The sequence below is a fragment of the Battus philenor genome, unplaced genomic scaffold (assembly GCF_028537555.1).
Source record: "Battus philenor isolate CCGP_79_NKW_IND1 unplaced genomic scaffold, ilBatPhil1.0.hap1 SCAF_30, whole genome shotgun sequence".
NCBI classification, from domain to species: Eukaryota; Metazoa; Arthropoda; class Insecta; order Lepidoptera; family Papilionidae; genus Battus; species Battus philenor.
Window position 1 is genome coordinate 1,872,048 of NW_027181694.1, and position 19,099 is coordinate 1,891,146.

The window sequence follows — 19,099 nt, forward strand, 5'->3', positions numbered from 1 at the left end:
GTAAGGGAACAGGGTTGAGAACGCATGAGGAACTAGCGATGAGTTGATTAAAACTTTACAATTCATAATTTCCCGATAATGTCAAAAACGGCCGATGACAAGCCAAGTAATCCGAATTAGCGCTGTCGGCGCCAAGCGAATAAATTTTTACGAAACGTGCGGACGGCAAAGTGTTGAGATATTGTAGTAAAAATGAAAATAATTCTAATTCTTAGTTACTTCCATTTCAACGTATTATTTTTATTTTAGTAATTTTCCGAAATTAGCCGATTGTCTCTTTCCAAAGGTCGATGTGTAATATTTATCGCCGGGTATTGTACTATCGCTACTGCGGTTCAAGCGACAACACACTGTCGTCGGAGATTCAAAATTTATACCCGCTAATAAGTTTATTTATGGTTTATTAAAATATGAATAAATATGGAACATAATTGATAAAGTTTTAGGAGTTTATGATAATGCCAAGGCCAAGATAAAAATGTGATACAACAAAACTAGAAATTAAGTAAATGTAAAATGAAAAGAGGATGAAAGAATGGTAAAACAGAGCAAAAGGGAAAGAAAGCAGAATTGTGGTATAAAAGAACAGAATGAAAGATTATGTGAAGAATGAAAGAGAAGAGAATGAAAATAAAATAATTAAGTGAATAAATTAAATGCTAATAAAGTCCCTATCCCACCATAAATAGGGGTACGAGAGGCCCCCAATAGCAGGGGTCATAAAAAAATGCCAAGGCCACTCCAGTTCATGAGCTTTAACCAGAAAGTTTCGAAGAGATAACACCCTGTTCAGATTACTTATACATCTTCTTCTTCTTCCTTCCCTTTTCCCTTTATTTGGGGTCGGGTCTCGTTATCAATTTCCGCCAGGCCACTCTATCCTGGGTTGTCTCTGCATCAAGTTGAAGGGTTTTCAGTTCCTTTCCGACACATATTAAAATTAATTATTTTTACTATCTGTAAAGAATGTGTAGATTGTTTACAGCTAGAAGTTATTGCCCAGTCGCATTCCAATAGAAAATAAAAATTAATTTAACATATTTCAGGAAGGTCACATTATACAGGGTGATTGGAATTAGCTAAATAGTTTGGGTTATATATTCAACCCTTTGAAGCTTTTATAATTTCTGTAAAGATAAAAACAATCACCCCGTATAATACGAATTAAGTTTAAATTTCCAATATAATAGAGTGAAAAATTAAAAACACACTGTCTAAACATTCATTTTATTTAATACTATAAACAAATTTCATAAACATGTAGAAATTATTCGACTTTATTTACGAATATTACATCGAACTGAATAGATGAATCGATAAACAAAAAAAAATCATATCACGTTTGTGTTAACATGGACATGCCTTAGAATTCTCTGGTCATTAATTAAAATTTTTCTTATTTAATGCATTCTTATATTTTAGATAAACACATTATTCTATACAGTATTTTCAATGCAACTTGCTATTTCGAGTGTAATCTTTATTGCCGAATATGAAATGACAGAACGCTGTAGTTCCCGACAACGCCGATAGATGGCGTTAGCAGTTGTCAACTTTTGTCGTAGGTAATAAAACAGTACCGCTCGGTTGCGCCGTCAATTATTAGGGGGACCGGAAAGTAATGTCGCAATCCTAAGTTAAATTCACACGACTACATTTTTACCAAGTTTTTTTTACTATACAACAAAATATTCACCTTCGATATCAACAACCTTTTGCCATTTAGTATAGAAATCAATGCCGGAGCGGTAACAAATCAATCGATTTTTATGTAAAATATATCGACAGAAACGACATTACTTTCCGGTCCCCCTAATATATTAAGTCATATATAAAATGGCACTGCCACATTATCAGAAATTCTATATTGTTTCTTATACATGTTCATCATTAGTGTTGTATTTCTTAATTTTTAACTTCATGAAAAGAATCGAATTCTTATAATAGTCAAAATCAAAATAAACACAGGGCGTGTCCACGTGACTTCATGGTTTAATTAACGAGAATACCTTCATCTATTCCTATCACGAATTATGAGGGTAGATCAAAACTTCAAATAAATATCACATAACGCAGGAAAGAAAAGTCCCGCTTATCCGAATTTGGACATTAAAGTCCCGTGTAGCGATGATCTTTACCTAAGTGATAGGCTTGGCTTGCCTACACCAGTGCATTTTCGCTTACATTATACAGGAAATAGAACATTATATTGCCAAGGATAAACCAATACATGGTATCAAAAAAGACCAATGTACGTATGTATACCCATCTAGTCCCACGATTTATTTTGGCGCCCCAAAATTAACTTACAAAAGAAATCAGCGTCTAAAAATTGCCGAAAATAACATAGTGTCAAGCATTTTGAAATTATAAATCAAAATCATTTGCAGCATCACATTTAATCTAACGAGATGGCATCTGGTACTTAAGCGACTTTTTGATAATTTTACCATAGTCAACTAGGACTAACTGGTTAGTGTATAGATCTTATTAGAAAAACAACATTAGAATCTATTATCATATTTCAAGGCCAAAAATTCACAAATGCTTTATGATGGAGAGTGTACCTTTTGTGAGGTATCTAATTTAGACTATTTTTCGTCCTAGGAGCCATAGGGTAGTTGAAAATAAATCACATAGGAAGAACCAACTAACTTTAGATTAAAAATTGAATAGGAGAATAAGAGCCACCACTCTAATTTAGTGTCTCAAAACTGTTTTTCACTGCATTTCAAGTGAAAAATGTGAATTCTACAAATTGCGGAATGCACAAATAGAATATTCTTCCTAAAACCACTTCAGTGATAGTCCTATAAAGTCTGAGGGTATATAAATCACACTTGTAGTCTATACTGTGCCCAAAAAGTTTCCAAGGTAAGAGTCTCTAAGATTACACTTCCAATGAAAACTTAGAGTCCCAAAGTCTACCTTTCAGGCTGTTCCGAATTTAAAAATCACCATAATTGCCATCCACTAGCTGGAGTAACAAATTTTTCACATATATTGTAAACCAGAATAACATGGTCACACAGATTGTACCAAAACATTGTATATATCAATTTTCTATCACTTATACACTGCACTGTCAAATGTTTAATTTTGAATCGCCACGGATCAACTCTAAGCTATCTTGACTGTCCGATGTTGTTGCTTTGGATCTATCGTTACTTTCCTTCCGCAAGCAGTAATTGCAAGTGTCCATGTCGAATATTGAGGAACACTTCAAACAGTATTTGATATCTTCTGTACTGGGTACAATGATAGAAGTTTTATTTCCGGTATCACAGTTGTCACATAATTCTTCATTATCTTCTATTTCATCTTTGATCTTAGGTACTTTATCTTCTGTTTCATTATTAAGTTTTTTGAAATTTCTCGGTGGGTGTTTACATATTTTATAGTATGAATTCAATTTGCTTTTATCTGTACCTTCCTTATCTATAACAAGTTCATCAGTTCCTGATACATCTTTAAGCAATGTTTCATCTGTGTTGACCACATCTGAATTCTTCTCAGATTGATTTGATTTCTGTATTTCATCATTTGATATGATTTTAAATATTGTCATATATTCTTCGCTGTTCAGCGAACTGCCTTCATCTCCCTTTGCTAGTTCCTTTTCACTAATCTTACTTTCTGTTGACGAATTATCTAATTCAGTTAAATTAGATTTTTCAACTTTAGATTCCTTTACATCTTTGAGCAAATTTATATTTTTGACAGATTTCACACGAATTTGATTTTTGCAGTTACCATCTATTCTAATTTTCGGTATACCCTCAATGGATGTGGGTAGCGTAACATTTTTCAAATTTCCTTTAAAATTCAATAATTCCGGTGACATCTTTCTTATATTGAGAATCTTCAGTTTCTTATTCTTAACATATTTTACTGGTTTGCCCCTGAATAGCTTAAAATGTGATGTTGGATCTTGATTATTCTTTCCCGGCAACACATTAAAATTGCTAGTATTATCTGTGCTTTCATTTCCTAGATTCATTCTCTTTTTATTCTCAATAGGTATTTCAATATTCTCCAGTCGCTTCAATCCATCATTATCATGGATTGCAAAGTCAGGGAATAAACTATTTTCTTCCAAGCTTTCAGAAAGAATTTCTTCTTTACTTCTTGATAATGAGTTTCTCTTCTCGTCTTTATCTTCAGGTTCCTTTTGTGACATTTCTTTATTCTCCTCTTGAGTTTTAGGATCATTTAACTTGTTTTTAATTGTGCTAAGTAAATTCTCTAATTTACTTCTCTTGTTATTAAATTTGTGGTCAGATTTGTTTCGATTGTTAAACGACTCTGAGTCTATCATAGTTGCCATGTCTGTCAGATCTTCGGACTTGGAAGATTCTATGAGAATCTTTTGCGGTGTCTTCTTTCTTGAAGATTTGCTTCTCCGTTGAGCGATAATGGTTTGGGATGTTGTGCTTTTATTTAATTTCAATATGATGGGACCTGAAAAGGAAAATGAGTTCGATTTCATTTACAATTTTGCGACACTACAGGTACAAGAGATTTCTACAAAATATTATTTTTGATATTTCAACAAGAGTTTCAAATATTTGTTGAATTTCAGCGCATGTCGAAGTCCGCTTTTTTTCCTCTTCCCTCATATTTATAGCCATTTATCAGCTGCATTGATGAACAATGTTACATATTAATTTATTTATTAATTTCATATTTAATCATTAAATAAAGTGGCCACTATGACATATGTTACATTAAATTATTTTTTGTACAGGAATATGACTGTACAAAGCCTGTCGCAATAGATTAATTAAAACTGTTGTTGATTCAAAGATAACATCATTCATCAAGGCAGGGAAAGGTCCCCACCAAAAATCGCCACAAAGTCCGGTCTTAAATATGCCATCGATTCACCTAGTGGAGGGTGGTTGCCACTCTAGACACTGCCAGTTCAGACGAGCAGAGTAACGAAGCTCCGATCATAGCTCTCTCCATTGATCTCTGGGTGATCTTGAGCTTTTTTATAAGGTCCAACATAAGATGGTCGAGACGAAATATACATAAGTGAGAAAAGGACCAATATTTAGCTACTTCCGCACATGCAGTAGTACCAGCCACCGTCAAATCACTCAACACGTGTTTCATCCCTCCACGGGGCATCTTCAAGAGTTATGTTACACCGATTAGTGCAGAGTGAGCTTTCGCATTTATCAGCGGGCTGGCGGGCGGTGCATTTTGTTGCACGACTACCATTGCATGTGCGGAAGTGGCTAAATATTGGTCCTTTTCTTACTTAGGATGGACTTCTGCAAGGTAACGCCTGATTCTATTAAAGAAAAATACATACATACATATACATGTAAAATAATAGATGATTTTTCCATAAGAATATAAATAAATATATATAGCGGCAGATCATGTCCAACATTGGAAATCGCGCTGAAATAAATAGATAAGAGATCACACCTTCAATATAATCCTCATCAGGTGGATCCTCCCACCAGACTGGACTGGGGCAAGTGAGTATCTCCATCAAGTCCTCGTCATTGAGGTTTTGGTTTTCATCAGTCATTCTCATTACTTCATCGAAACCCAGCTCCGAGTACATGGGGCTTTGTGACCTGTCACTGCCTGGACTGGAGCTCTTCGAACTCTTTTGTCCAGTTTTCTTTCTCTTTGGCGAAGTGGAGTTTGTTTCTGAAAAAAAAAATATAGGTCTGTAGGAGTTACATCTCGTCATTGTCAGCGGCGTATCGAAAAGGGGAATTCCACAGAAATGTTATTCTATACACACTAATACACACTTCTACTTCGGACTTCGTGTTGCTATTGCTTCAACACTCACAGGCTCTAGGAAGAATCCCACAGGTCCAAACTAACATATAACGGTATTAAGTCAAAACTTTGTATAAACCCTAGCACATATAAACATTTCATATTACAACATACATAGTAATATTACTAATGTATTACAACATATACATTATTTTACATTAATAAAAAAAGGTTAATGTAGGTATATAATTAAGACTTGCTCTGTCTACCCTCAACTCATCAGATTGTTTAAAACTGATTGCCCAAGCGCAGCCATAGGACATTACTGCTAGTGCTTTTCGATATAATAAGTTTCCAAACCACATTGGGATCTAAAGTACAACAGGCTTGCCCAGTACCATCATCAGGCTTTACGTCTTCTTTTATCATTTACCCAGAATTGGAGAACTGCTAGAAATATAACGCCGGAGCTTAAATTAAAGGCTCCATTTTTTAATAATTAATTATATAACAATATATTTAAGGGATAAAGTCGATAAAATATATCGAATTTTAGTAATGCGAGCCGCATAAACATGTTCAGCAGATCGAGTTTTGTACCTGCGCTAGATTAAGTCAGTTACTTTAACTTGCCAATCTACTGCCACTTCAACTTGCAAATCTACTGACACTACCAACTTGCCAAACAACTGACACTTCAACTTGCCAATCTACTGACACTACCAACTTGCCAAACAACTGACACTTCAACTTGCCAATCTGCTCTCACTTCAATTTGCCTATCTATAGCCACTTCAAAATGTCAATCGACTGCCACTTCAACTTGCCAATCTACTGCTCAATCCAACTTCCCAATCTACTGCTCAATCCAACTTCCCAATCTACTGCTCAATCCAACTTTCCAATCTACTGCTCAATCCAACTTCCCAATCTACTGACACTACAACTTGCCAATCAACTCACACTTCAATTTGCTAATCTACTGCCACTTCAACTCACCAATCTGCTGGTCTATGTCGATCACTACAACTAGGCTAATCCACTGAATTGTGTCATCTGCTTACAGATTTCCTTTTTCCTAGTTCTTGTGTAGAAGTTCTGAACCTAGCCCCCTCCATGACTCGTTAAGCGACTGAGAACTTGCCAATGTGGCTCGAAGTGACTGTATCTGGATAATGTGGTTCAATAAGACTTCATATAAATACATACCTTCTGATGATGCATTTAATTTCCTCTTAACTCCATTACTACTTCCTATAACCTTCAATTTGTGATTCGGTTTAAGTACAATCTTTTTCTTTGTGTACACTCTTTTTATTTTATGCGGACATAATTCTACCGTTTCTTGTTTTTGAATTTTCTCCTTTTTCTTCGTGGGTGATTTGTTTATTTTACTCGTTTTTGTTTCTCCTGTTTTAGTAGCTTTAGATGGTGTTTTGGCAACCTGTTCCAATCTGGAGCTGGCATCATCTTTCTCCTTCAATTTACCCTTTTGCTGGGACAACTTGAAACGGGTCAACATGACGCTACACCTCAGCGGGGCTTGATCCTTTTTACTAGATAAAGATTTCTTTGAAGACATCAGTCTGGAAGTTAAAACATAATAATTACATTTTAAAGCAGATATTTAAAGTTGAATTATGATCTGATTACAGAAAATTATTTTATAAGTGAGATGGATATTAATGTAGACTTGAAGTCACCTCTCTGAGTCAATCACTAAACATCCTGTATATAATAGTAAGAGCATTTATTCTTCACATTGTTATAAGATTTCTTTTTGAATTACATGCGACTTTATTTTAAGCTAATAAACAGTTGTCCAAAAATAAGTTATTTAAGATGGAGAAACTAACGGAAATACATATTTTTATTTGTAATGTTAACCTTACATAAATAGACAATCAAAATGTGATATACAAGGAAAACAAAGGAAACTAAAATAAATAAGTTGTACTGTATCTTTGATACTATGGGAATTATGGAGAAAGTCAAGGCAATATTTGAAAGGTTTATGGAATTGGATGAAAATCATAGAATTTGTAAAGGAAGAATGAATAAAAGTGAGGAAGAAAATGTGAAGAAGAAAAATAAAGTCCCTGCCAATACTTATAGAAGTTATATGATGCCCCTATAACAAAACCACAAAAAAATCTTCCATATGTTAAAGCTAACTCCATAATTTATTAGTGAATATATATGAATAGATAAGTGAATGAATGATCAAGTGAATTAAAAAAAATAATGACATTTTTTATGTATATTTGGGATCTTCTATAAGTAGATTTGTTCCTACTCCTCACCATTATGGTGATCCTAAATAGAAGACACCTCATCCTTCACCATTTGCCACCAAGTTTTTGTATGTCATGACATAACAGCATTTCAAAAATTATTTATTCAAAATATTATGAATTCTCTTATTGACACCAAGATAGGTCTACCACCTGTTAGATTAATAAGAACCTCTGAGAAGAACACGAAAAAAATTAGTGGGATTGTATGTATATTTTTAACATTGGAATGGCCTGGGAGCGAACATAACAGTGCCATGGTATGCTATCTCCTAAAAAATCATTTGCAGAGAAATAACCCATTATATATAGCACAAAAACATACTTTAACCCTTTTATTAAATCAAGTAATGTATACTATTGTTATATTTTATTTTAGCATCTTAAGAAAAGCATAAAGAAAACTACTTGACTCTGCAGTCATTGTGCCGCAGCAGAAAGATACCATTTATTATCTTTTGTCATTACTCAGGATGTAATACGAACCGGTAGATGCGGCATGAGAAGTCTAGGCCACCCCCACCACTGACAAAGTTAAGGTTGAAAGTAGTCATTGGAATCAGGTATAGGTAGACCAGGCATCATTGTGATCTTTGGGGGAGGCCTAAACCTTGCAGTTGGTGTCAATAAACTATGAACACCACCTGTGGACATATGTCCCCGAGGTGGGAGACCTCAAAGCTTAATCCGCAATTTCAAAAGTTCAGCTGGTATTTGAAAATTCAGGATCTTTTTTAAATATCCAATTTCTTCAGTGAATTTAATGATACAATGTATTTTTGATCCACATATCATGTTACAACTTTAATCTATGGAAGAGGCCTGTTCAGCAGTGGACACTCTTTGTGATATATATATATATATAAATATATATACATATATATAAATATATATACATATATAAATATATATATATATGTATATATATATATATATGTATATATATATATATATATATATATATATACACATAGCAATCGGGATGTCTATATGCATAAGAATATCAATAAATAGACATAAGATTATGATATCTTTCGCAAAGCTTCATAAAATTCAAAACTTCATGTGATATAACTATATACAATCTAATACACTACATTATCAAATAATATCAAAAATACATATTTATATAGACATATATAAATTCTATTATAGTGTGAAGGATTTTTAAAGAATTGGGTATAAAATACTCTACTATTGTATTAAGTATATTATAAAAGGGACTAAAAAAACATCTAAGTTTGTTGTAGGTCTTTTCTCAAATCAGGGTGCATTTTAAAACCCACATGGCTTTGAGTTAAAGGGTGCCTTTATAGGAATGTATAATTTGATTCTTCCTTATATTTCATTGCACTCTTTTTACATTCTTCTCAAGGCATACACAAGAGGGCACTGAAAATGACTCAGTAGATATTAATATTTATGTAAAAAAATAGTAATTTTTATTTAATTTTTTAATTGTTTTGAATTAGGAATACATATTCTGAATTTAATAAGCCAATTGCAAGAATATATAAAAGCTAAATAGCTGTGAAATGACCAAATAACTATGATTGTTCCGCCACATATATAGAAAGATATATTATTTTTAGAGATTTTTATATTGATTAAATATTGGATTAAAATCAATATTGTTTAATTTACAAACATAAATAACTCCTAGACAATTCAATAAATATTGATTATTGGCCAAACAATCTACAAGACTGTCTTTAGGAATATTGTTGTTGAGGTTAAATAATGCAATTGAATGTTACAAAATATCACTTCAATGAGAATATTTTAACAAATAGACCCAAATAAAGGGTTCTTAATGGTTGTATATATAGGATGGTTGATTAAAAGATTTAAAGGCATATGCCATAACACATAATAGGTCTCATCCAAAAATCAATGATTTCAGAAATAATAAATAACATAACTATAGCATAGTAAGAAAAAATGTTTCAAAATTCAATAATATTATTTTTTAACTATTTTTCTTATAAATCAACATATTAAAATAAGTTATTGTTAACTATCTGTTCATGCACTCTGTACTACCAGAATTAATTGGTCTTTTACATTCTAATAGAGAGTAATTACTCTCTATTATATATATCATATATATACATTAAATTTAATGTCATGTATTTCGGAGTGATAACTTTATACATGGGTAATGTAAATAGATGTAAAAGCATTAAATCTTTTTGCTTATACATGAGCTGTAAATTGACACCTTTAAAGTTTTTCCATCTATAACCAATCATCCTGTATATAATGTGACTTTAAAAAAATTTTTGCTAGCTTATTTAAATTAAACATTATATTATCGATAAGTTATGTATAAATGAATATATTACGACAAATAAATCGCGATAGAAAACCCGTATATCCGTAACGACGTATTTTCATAACACAGTCTGCATTTTAACAAGAATGATTTCTACGAATGTTTTTTGTGTATATATACTCACGCAATATTAATTCTGTCACATATTATACATATATAATGCTTACCAAAAACAAATAAGCTATACTAAAAAAATAGGTAGTAAAGAATCGCTAAAGCCTTCGTAATAAATGTTTGTTAACAGGTTTGAAAGAAATTTACTCACCGTAAACCGTCCTTTAATAAATTTTGCACATTAACTCGGTATGAAAGATAAAAGGTAGTCTTTAATAATGTTTATAAATAACAATTAACGAAACATATACTTTCATTCTTTTGTAGTGGGTAAGAGAACGTCAATAAGTGGAGTTGAAACCATGTCACATTAACAATGTTCCGCCTCATCTTCACAGCTTCCTTTTAGTAAATTATCTCAATATTAATAATAAAGTATTTCCTATACATTCATATAACTAGTTTTTTAGCATATCTGCTGACTATTGATCGTATAGTATACTATCTAAACATGCTATGTGGTTGTTTTGACCTCTGTGCAAAGGGAATAACTCGAGATCTAACTTAAATCGATTAATCGATTGTTGTTCCACAGTAACAATAAAATGAATCTAATATTTATTTTAATCTTTCTACATTGTTAATTTTATGACTACCCTAATATATAATATTATAATCGGAAAATTATGATATTACAAAGATATAAAAATAGGATAAATAGATGAGTTCCTTATGGTAAACCTGGCCATAACGCCACGTGACAATAAACGAATTATGTTTCTTAATTGAGTACTTTGATTTACATTTTACTGTTTCTGTGATCGAATCAACACAATAATCTTATTAAAATAAATGACCGAATTGTGGTTTTGCTCTTACGGGCATCTTTGTGCCGGGATATTAAGACCTTAGTCTAGCAAGAGTCGAAATTAAGAAAGATCTTTATAGACCTTTTTAAGACTAATCACTCAAAGGATCTTCCATGGTCAAGGGGCTCTTAATTTAATAATTTAAATAAAGTCCGTACAGATCTAAGATCCCCAAAAGGGGTTAATAAATGTAAAGATATATAGATTAAACATCTACAGACCACGGCCACTTGGATATCGGGCGATCTGAAAATGTTTGTCTATACTTTTGTATAACCGCCTATTATATTATCTATCGCTGTAGAGAGTAGAGATTAACTGTTTCAATAATCTAATATTTATCATCAGAACCAATTCCCATATATCGATTTGAGATGATTAGATTCGTAACTTGAATCGATACGTAATCAACAACCGTTTACATTTACTCGAGTTATAGAATATGTCACATTACTACTAACGGCGCTGCTACCTAGGGTTTCAAAATGAAACATTTAAAAATAAAGAGTAAAATTTATAACGCTATTTAATACAATTCATTTAATAAAATCCAATTATGTCATACAGTACTTCATCAAATCATAATTCAGTGTTATTTTAATAATTTCATTTTAAAGGTTAAAGTTAATGCTTTTCAGAGAAGTATGTTCAGTTTTAACGCGATTAAGAGACACGAGAAGTAAAAGCTGTTGTATATTTTATTCGCGGGTATGCTATTTTCTTATAGACATAAAACATATCTTAATTAGGAAAAGAGAATATTCACGAAATAATAATGATATTATACAAAATAATCAATGAATTAGTTCATTAATACTTTACAAAATACTATTAACTAAATTCTAAAACTAAATGCGTACCATTTTAAAAGTGGTTTTTAAGTCAAAATGTGAATTAAATAATGTGGAATAGAAATGTGGATTAAAAAGAATGTACATTTTTGATAGGTCCCGCTTACATCAATTTTCACTACGAGATTTTTAAATTATAAAGATATACTGATTATATACTTTTTACATTGTTTTTATCATTTGATCATATGTTAGTCAAGTAATCGACTAATTGCGGAAATGAGCTTCTTCATTTATTAAATACTAATGTTTATTACATTACATAACACTGTGTATAAGAAAACTAATTATATATTTTTTTAAGATTTAGTATTTATATGAAATGTTTATGCACTTTTTTATTTACTTCAAATTATATTATTATTTTATTACATATCTTATTTCTTAAAATTCCGAAATATATTTCATATTGCAACATTTTTTGACAGTTCTCAATTTGACGTAGTAAAACATTGGCGGGAAATTTGTTATAGCAAAATAAAAATTATTTTCGAATTTACCATGTCTATACAAGTTGAGAATAACTTGAAGGACGGTGATAATAAAGAGATTTTCGAGCAAAAGGCACACTACGTGCCATGTAACATAGAATCAGACGGTCCGGCCAATGTTAAGAAGTACTTTGAACCTTATGTGGTGGAAAACGAGAATGGAGGTATATTTGTATATTTTTAAATGCTTGATTTGAGTTGTTGACTATTCAGGTTAATTTTAATAAATAATGAAAGAGTGACGTCCAATGAGTCAATGAAGTATCAAATATGACATTGCTGCGGACTGATGTTATGCTAATACCAGTTTACCAGTAAAAGTTTTAATGCCGCCTATGCGTAGTTATCAAACAATAACTTCATTTTTTTTCTTTGTTTAAAACCTAGGCCAATCAACGCAACGCCTATTGCTTATGAATTTAAATCATATTGGTCAGTTGGAGGAATATTTTCAATGCCTATTATTACTATAGTTATTCAATTAATATAACACGACTGCACCTATTCATCACCACAAGCCTATGGAATACAAGTGCGCTAGAGCTCATCCGTAGTCTTTAATAGGTTCCCTTGCACACATGCACTCTTATACACGAAAACACACTCATACATGGATACTATTCTGTTTGATCAACAAGGAATCTATGTAAATTCCTAATTTAAAAAAAATAGTGTGTACTTATTATAAGTCGTTTTTAATTCAAGTTTCATTAGCTGAATAATTTAATTATAATTTTATTGTGTGCAATATGAATAAATAAAATATTTTTATGTTTATTTTTCATGTGGAAAGGGCATGAAACCTTTCATTGACAGTTCATTAAACCTCTTTTAAATGTGTGTTTACACTAACATTATTGAATTTAATTTGAGTTATCATTGAAGATTGTTATGAGGTTAATATTGTAATTGAAAGTAATTGGTTGGTGTGATCTGCATCTTTCTATCTTTACTGTCTAGGTCCACTATCTTTCTCTATTGTGTTCCATTACTTGCTGTATGGCAGTGTCAATATGGTACTTCAGCACTTGCAATATCTATTATGATTACCTTATGGGACTTCTTTCTACTTTCTCAGTGGTGTCTATCTGAGCTATCTAATTACATAACCCTACAGAAATATGTGGTTTATTAGAATTAGTATCATTCTGGGACAAACACTGACAAAACAGAAAGAGATTACTTGCCGAATCAAACTCTGATGGGCAGTTTTCCGGAAACTTCAAAAATATCTTCTTGTCCAAATTATCACAATATCTGAAAAACAAGGTCCACATACGGATTCACAAGATTATGTATAATGGGCTTCTTAAGAAGGCTCAAGGTTACCCAGAGAGCAATGGAGATGGCTGTGCTCGAAGTTTCACTGCGAGATCAAATCAGAAATGAGGAGATCCACATGAAAGCCAAGGTTTCTGATATAGCTTAAAGATTTGCTAGTTTGAATTGGCAGCAGGCAAGGCCTATCAATAACCATTAGGGTCATTGGTTGCATGAGCGAGTGCTGAGTGGTGACCATGAGCTGGTAGACGTAGTGTGGGTAGGTCCCTACTAAATGGACTCACAATATAGTTAAAGTTGTGGGAAGTCACTGGATTTGGGCAGCGCAAGATCTGTTATTGTGGCAATCTTTAGAGAAGGCCTATACCTTACAGTGGGCCTCTATCAGCCGAAAGAAGAAGTATTGTGCAGAATTTGTTACAAAAAATAGAAGAAAAATAAATAACAAGAAAATATTGTAAAATTATTATTATTTATGACTTTTTGAGTTTTTTCCCAGGTTACTCTTAAATAATGAACATTTCTTTTAACACCATACATTTACATGCAATATGTTTCAGAGCTCACTGGAACATTCCGGGGGCGACCACTTGATGGCGTGAAAATGAGTCTACCTACAGGGTACAGGGCTTTGTGGATCACGGAAGCAAAGAAACCATTAGCCGATGATGCAGACAGAAGGTTCCAGGTAAGAAATACCTGACAAAAAAACTATTCTGTACAATAATGTCGTAAGTAATTTTACATGACCACTAATGCAGTATTTACATTATGTGGTTTATCTTAATATCTCATATTGTATCAATATTCCTATGTTCTTAAAGTAGGGACTATATAAATACATATGTAATATCAGATGCTAGATGTATAGACAGGAAAGTAATGTTGTTTCTGTTGACATATTTTACAGAAAAACCGATTGATTTGTTACCGCTCCAGCATTGATTTGTATACTAGATGGTAAAAGGTTGTTGATAATGAAGGTGAATGTGTTGTTGATTAGAAATAAAAACTTGTTAAAAAAGTTGTGTAAATTTAATTTAAGAAAGCGACATTACTTTCCAGTCCCCCTAATATATAGTATCAATCACCTATACTGATTAATTATTCGCAGGAGATAGGTTATTGAGTAAAAGTTCGTCAAACATATAAGAAACACTGTATTCAATGTCGCTAGTAGATTGTTGCCATTTGATTTTGATTCTCTTCTGACTTGTTCCTTTGGCTTCTTTATTTTGTTGCTATATCTATGTATTTTGCATAGTACAACTTGTGGGTGAGTGAACCCATCACTGCACCTGTAACACTTTATACAGGTCGTCGCGTTCTACATAACAAAACAAAACATCACCCACCACAACACCTGTTTTTAGTGAGCGACCGCCCGCTCCCTAACCGTGAATAGCATGGGCGGACCGTGTTTGGATCCGGATCCCTCTTCGGTTCGCCTGATGTCCACGCTGCCGTACTAACCCGCAAGCACACTCCAACAACACACCCCGTCAAAGCTCTACCGCGAGCGTCCCTGTGCAACTGGTAGGCGCCCCACCAGCTATTAGTTTCTAGTTTTAAATCTAGTTCACGGACCCTTTCGCTCCGTGAACTCAGTACCGATGAAGCTGTAAAAGCTAACAGCATTAACATCTTCAGAAACAATAGATAGTGAACCTGCACAGGTCTGCGTGTGATAGGTACTTTGTGAGTTTTGTCTTGAAAAAAAAATCCTCATCCATCCACCAGTGCAATCTGTCTCCATTAATAACTTGAAAATATTTTTCTCATCTCATGTTAGTCAATAGATGCTCCCTGCAAGGTATAGGTCTACCCTAAAGATATCTATAGGGAGATATACCATAATTGTCACACTTGGTAGGTGTGTTGGTGATCAGTCTGGTGTTATGGTACACAGAGGATGTTGTTGTCCATCCTCTGGAAACTTGTTAGTGATCAGTGACAATGTTATATCATTAATATGCAAAGTGAGGATTATGAAGATTATATCTTGAGAATTGAACCCGAGATCTATGATCGCAAGTCATGTATGTATGGGGTAATATTTGCCTACCATAGATAATTATTTTTAAGACCCAATGCTGAAGTCTCTCTGAGCCAGCTCATCTGCAGTGTTGCCTCTGGAGCCACTATGACCTTTTATCCATCGTAGTGTTATAAGGTTGTTAAGAGACATATAGTAAACAATTATTAAAGTTAATATGCTGTAATCTGATTTTTGATTATTTCTGTAACCATTGATTTTCAGGGTGTACCAAATAAAAATTTACAAATGAGCTATAAATTCATACATTAAAACTTTAAGATCTGTATCTAATCATTCTGTATATAAAGAGTATTGTGATATTTAAGGTTGCTGGAGGCTTCAAAGAGATAGTCTATTGGAATTGGGACAAGAAACCTTCTAAAAACGACAACATAGTGAAGGCTTTCGATTGGATTGACATAGCGGATGCTGTAAGTATGATTTGCAATTATTAACATTAGTAATATAATAGAGACATGATATTTTTTCCAAAGTGAATGCGTCTTAGAAACTATCAAAAAGTCAGGAGAAATAGCTATAGTATTGTTTGTGGAAAGTTGCAATGTTGTTCATATAAGAATTAATACTGATTTCCTGTTGATATAAAGTCTTCTAGTCTTCTGTCTGACTGGATTTATATTATCAAAGATATTTCAATGTGTATTATTAGTAATTACTGTTCCTAGGTTAACAAATATATCTGTATACAATAATATGTATATATAACAAATTCATAGTATGGAACTTGAAATGAAAAGAGTGCAATGCATAATTGGTTGTTGAACCCAGCCCTGGAGATCTGACAAGACAGTATGGATTGAGAGTGCAGTCCATCACATATATATCACATAGATATCTTGGTTTATTGTGACTTTTTCTGGGCTCTTGATACTGACAGAAAGAAAGATTGATATATAATATATTAATTTTTAAAAAATGAGATGATAAATGTGACGTAAAAACTGTGGTAACCAATAAAAAATTTAATAACCAATGCAAACAGTGATGATGAATAAAAACTGTGATCTGGGAATGTTGAAGAAAGAAGGTGGCTAAGCTTAGAAGATATGTAAATGAGGAAAAGTAGTTTTTGTAAAGTATAAAAGTAAGGCATGAAAGAAAATTTAAAAGAAGAAACAAAAATGAGAAATATTAATTATAAATATGTAAAACTACGAAAAACATGATCAAAGGGAACAAGAGAAAAAGAAGAAAGATTGATCAAGATATCATGTTATTGTATTAAAGATTATATATAAAATAAAATTGGCTGGGATTAGTTTAACATTTGTCAAATGACGAACAGAAAATTTGTAACACAGTAAAATTTTCGTTTTTTAGAGAATTCCGAACCATGCTGTGATATGTAGATAAAAATTATACCATTAATACTGTGTATAAATATATATTTAAATGCATATTATATGACTTGACTTCTAGAATGTTCTTAGCTTACCTTTTAAAAAATGTTGGTAAATTTTTAATTTTGTATCACCTATCCTCTCATTGAATTTAGTTACTAAAAATTACGACAATATTGTTTTCTACTAAAATATTATATGTTCTAAAAAGTTGGAATATATAACAATTTATATGTTTATAATTTAAAATAGAAACTTGTGTTAAAAAGAGGTCAATTTTTATACCTCTGTCAACTGCTAAAATTAAAAGTTGATTTTTTAATTGTACTTAGAGAACCAATTGTGACTACCAGAGATGAAAATTTACCACTATAAGAATACTTAGCTTAAAGTTTAAGCCTTATAGTGTTATTAATGGAAGTTTTTTTTTTTCAGATACATGGTGATTAATATATTTTCTTCAATTTGGTACAATAAACTATTATGTAATAAAGATTAAGCTAAATATAATGTAGACTAGTTTTTCCCAACATGGGTTGCACGAGTGGGCAATTTAATTTTTATAGGAGACAATTTGAAAATGGAATTGACCCGAGTATAAATAACCCTTTCGCTCCTGGCCATTTAAATGCAATGCCAGATTTTGGTGCCAGAATTAATTATTGCATATCCTTTAAATTTTAATTTTTAGCTGAATTTGAAATTATTGGTGTAAATAATTTACTGATATAAAAAGAAATTGGGCAAACATAAAAAAATCGAGTAAATATAGAAATTCTTTTATTGAAATTATTAAGATTTTGAATTTTGATTTCTAATTCTTTTTGAAAATTTGCTTACTGTGTTTCGTTTAAAATTTAATTAATGATTTCTTACTAAAATCTTTTATTTAAGTTTCATATGTGTACAATTCAAATTATTAATTATATAAAGTATGTATGTTATATAGGGGGGCATGATGAGCATTTTTGAAAGGCTGTACATACTGTGGAGTTTGATACAAAAAAGATTAGCAGACACTAAAATATACAACCTTGAAAACAGTACATAATAAAAAAAATTACAAATTTATTAAGATAAGTGTTTTAGGAAAAAGATTATACATTTAATTGTATGTGCAATGTATATAACTGAATTGAATTAATAATTTAATAATAAATTTATTGCGATTTTTATTTATTTGAATCCCGTATTTAAAGTTAATTTCATATATGTTATTAGACGCAAGATGATATTCTAATAGAATATCTGGAATATTCTATTCCCAATGAGTGAAATATCTAAATAGTTTACACATTCCATGGCATGCGGGTCATATACGACCCCCGCTGCACTTTCAGGCCATTTGCAGTTCTCATTGAAGAACAAAGGATTCTTAAACAAATGAATTGTAGGCTCGTATATAGATATACTAGCTGATCCCGCAAACGTTGTTTTGCAAAAAAAAATTAAAGTTTTTATTTAACAAATAAAAATAAGGGTTGATCGTAGAGGGGTGAAAATTTAGGGTTGTATGTATTTTTGTATGATTTATAACTTTTTACCGCTAGTTATTGTTTTGCAATATTGAAAGTAAAGCGTATGTCTTAAACGACTTTTAACTTTAAAATTGTTGGTCATATAATGTGCCTTTCACTCTGTGTTTGGCACTAATCGGTGTAACATAACTCCTGAAGATGCCCCGTGGAGGAGTGAAACACGTGCTGAGTGATTTGACGGTGGCAGTTGTGTAATTCGCATTGTTTGCCGCATACGCATTTATCAGCGGGCTAGCGGG

At 32.1% G+C, this 19,099-nt stretch overlaps 2 protein-coding genes across 2 annotated transcripts; one reads left to right on the forward strand and one right to left on the reverse strand.

Moving 5' to 3' along the window:
• Positions 1 to 1,213: 1,213 nt before the first annotated feature.
• LOC137927326 (uncharacterized protein MCAP_0864-like) lies at positions 1,214 to 10,893 on the reverse strand. The gene is made up of 4 exons (XM_068771118.1): positions 10,643 to 10,893; positions 6,958 to 7,334; positions 5,440 to 5,670; positions 1,214 to 4,461 (listed from the first exon to the last, which is right to left on the reverse strand). Exons 2-4 carry the CDS (start codon positions 7,328 to 7,330, stop codon positions 3,086 to 3,088), a joined length of 1,980 nt encoding a protein of 659 aa, XP_068627219.1. The 5' UTR covers positions 7,331 to 7,334; positions 10,643 to 10,893; the 3' UTR covers positions 1,214 to 3,085.
• Positions 10,894 to 12,601: 1,708 nt separating this feature from the next.
• LOC137927452 (ribonuclease H2 subunit C) lies at positions 12,602 to 18,079 on the forward strand. The gene is made up of 4 exons (XM_068771266.1): positions 12,602 to 12,806; positions 14,484 to 14,611; positions 16,288 to 16,392; positions 17,758 to 18,079. Exons 1-4 carry the CDS (start codon positions 12,653 to 12,655, stop codon positions 17,770 to 17,772), a joined length of 402 nt encoding a protein of 133 aa, XP_068627367.1. The 5' UTR covers positions 12,602 to 12,652; the 3' UTR covers positions 17,773 to 18,079.
• Positions 18,080 to 19,099: the final 1,020 nt, after the last annotated feature.

Excerpts from the sequence above, each read along its gene's own strand:
- LOC137927326 (XM_068771118.1), bottom strand. The coding sequence starts at position 7,330 with ATGTCTTCAAAGAAATCTTTATCTAGTAAAAAGGATCAAGCCCCGCTG. Across the intron at positions 5,671-6,957 it reads ATTAAATGCATCATCAGAAG|AAACAAACTCCACTTCGCCA; the intron begins GTATGTATTTAT and ends TTTTTTTTTCAG. Across the intron at positions 4,462-5,439 it reads TGATGAGGATTATATTGAAG|GTCCCATCATATTGAAATTA; the intron begins GTGTGATCTCTT and ends TTTCCTTTTCAG.
- LOC137927452 (XM_068771266.1), top strand. The coding sequence starts at position 12,653 with ATGTCTATACAAGTTGAGAATAACTTGAAGGACGGTGATAATAAAGAG. Across the intron at positions 12,807-14,483 it reads GGTGGAAAACGAGAATGGAG|AGCTCACTGGAACATTCCGG; the intron begins GTATATTTGTAT and ends AATATGTTTCAG. Across the intron at positions 14,612-16,287 it reads ATGCAGACAGAAGGTTCCAG|GTTGCTGGAGGCTTCAAAGA; the intron begins GTAAGAAATACC and ends GTGATATTTAAG.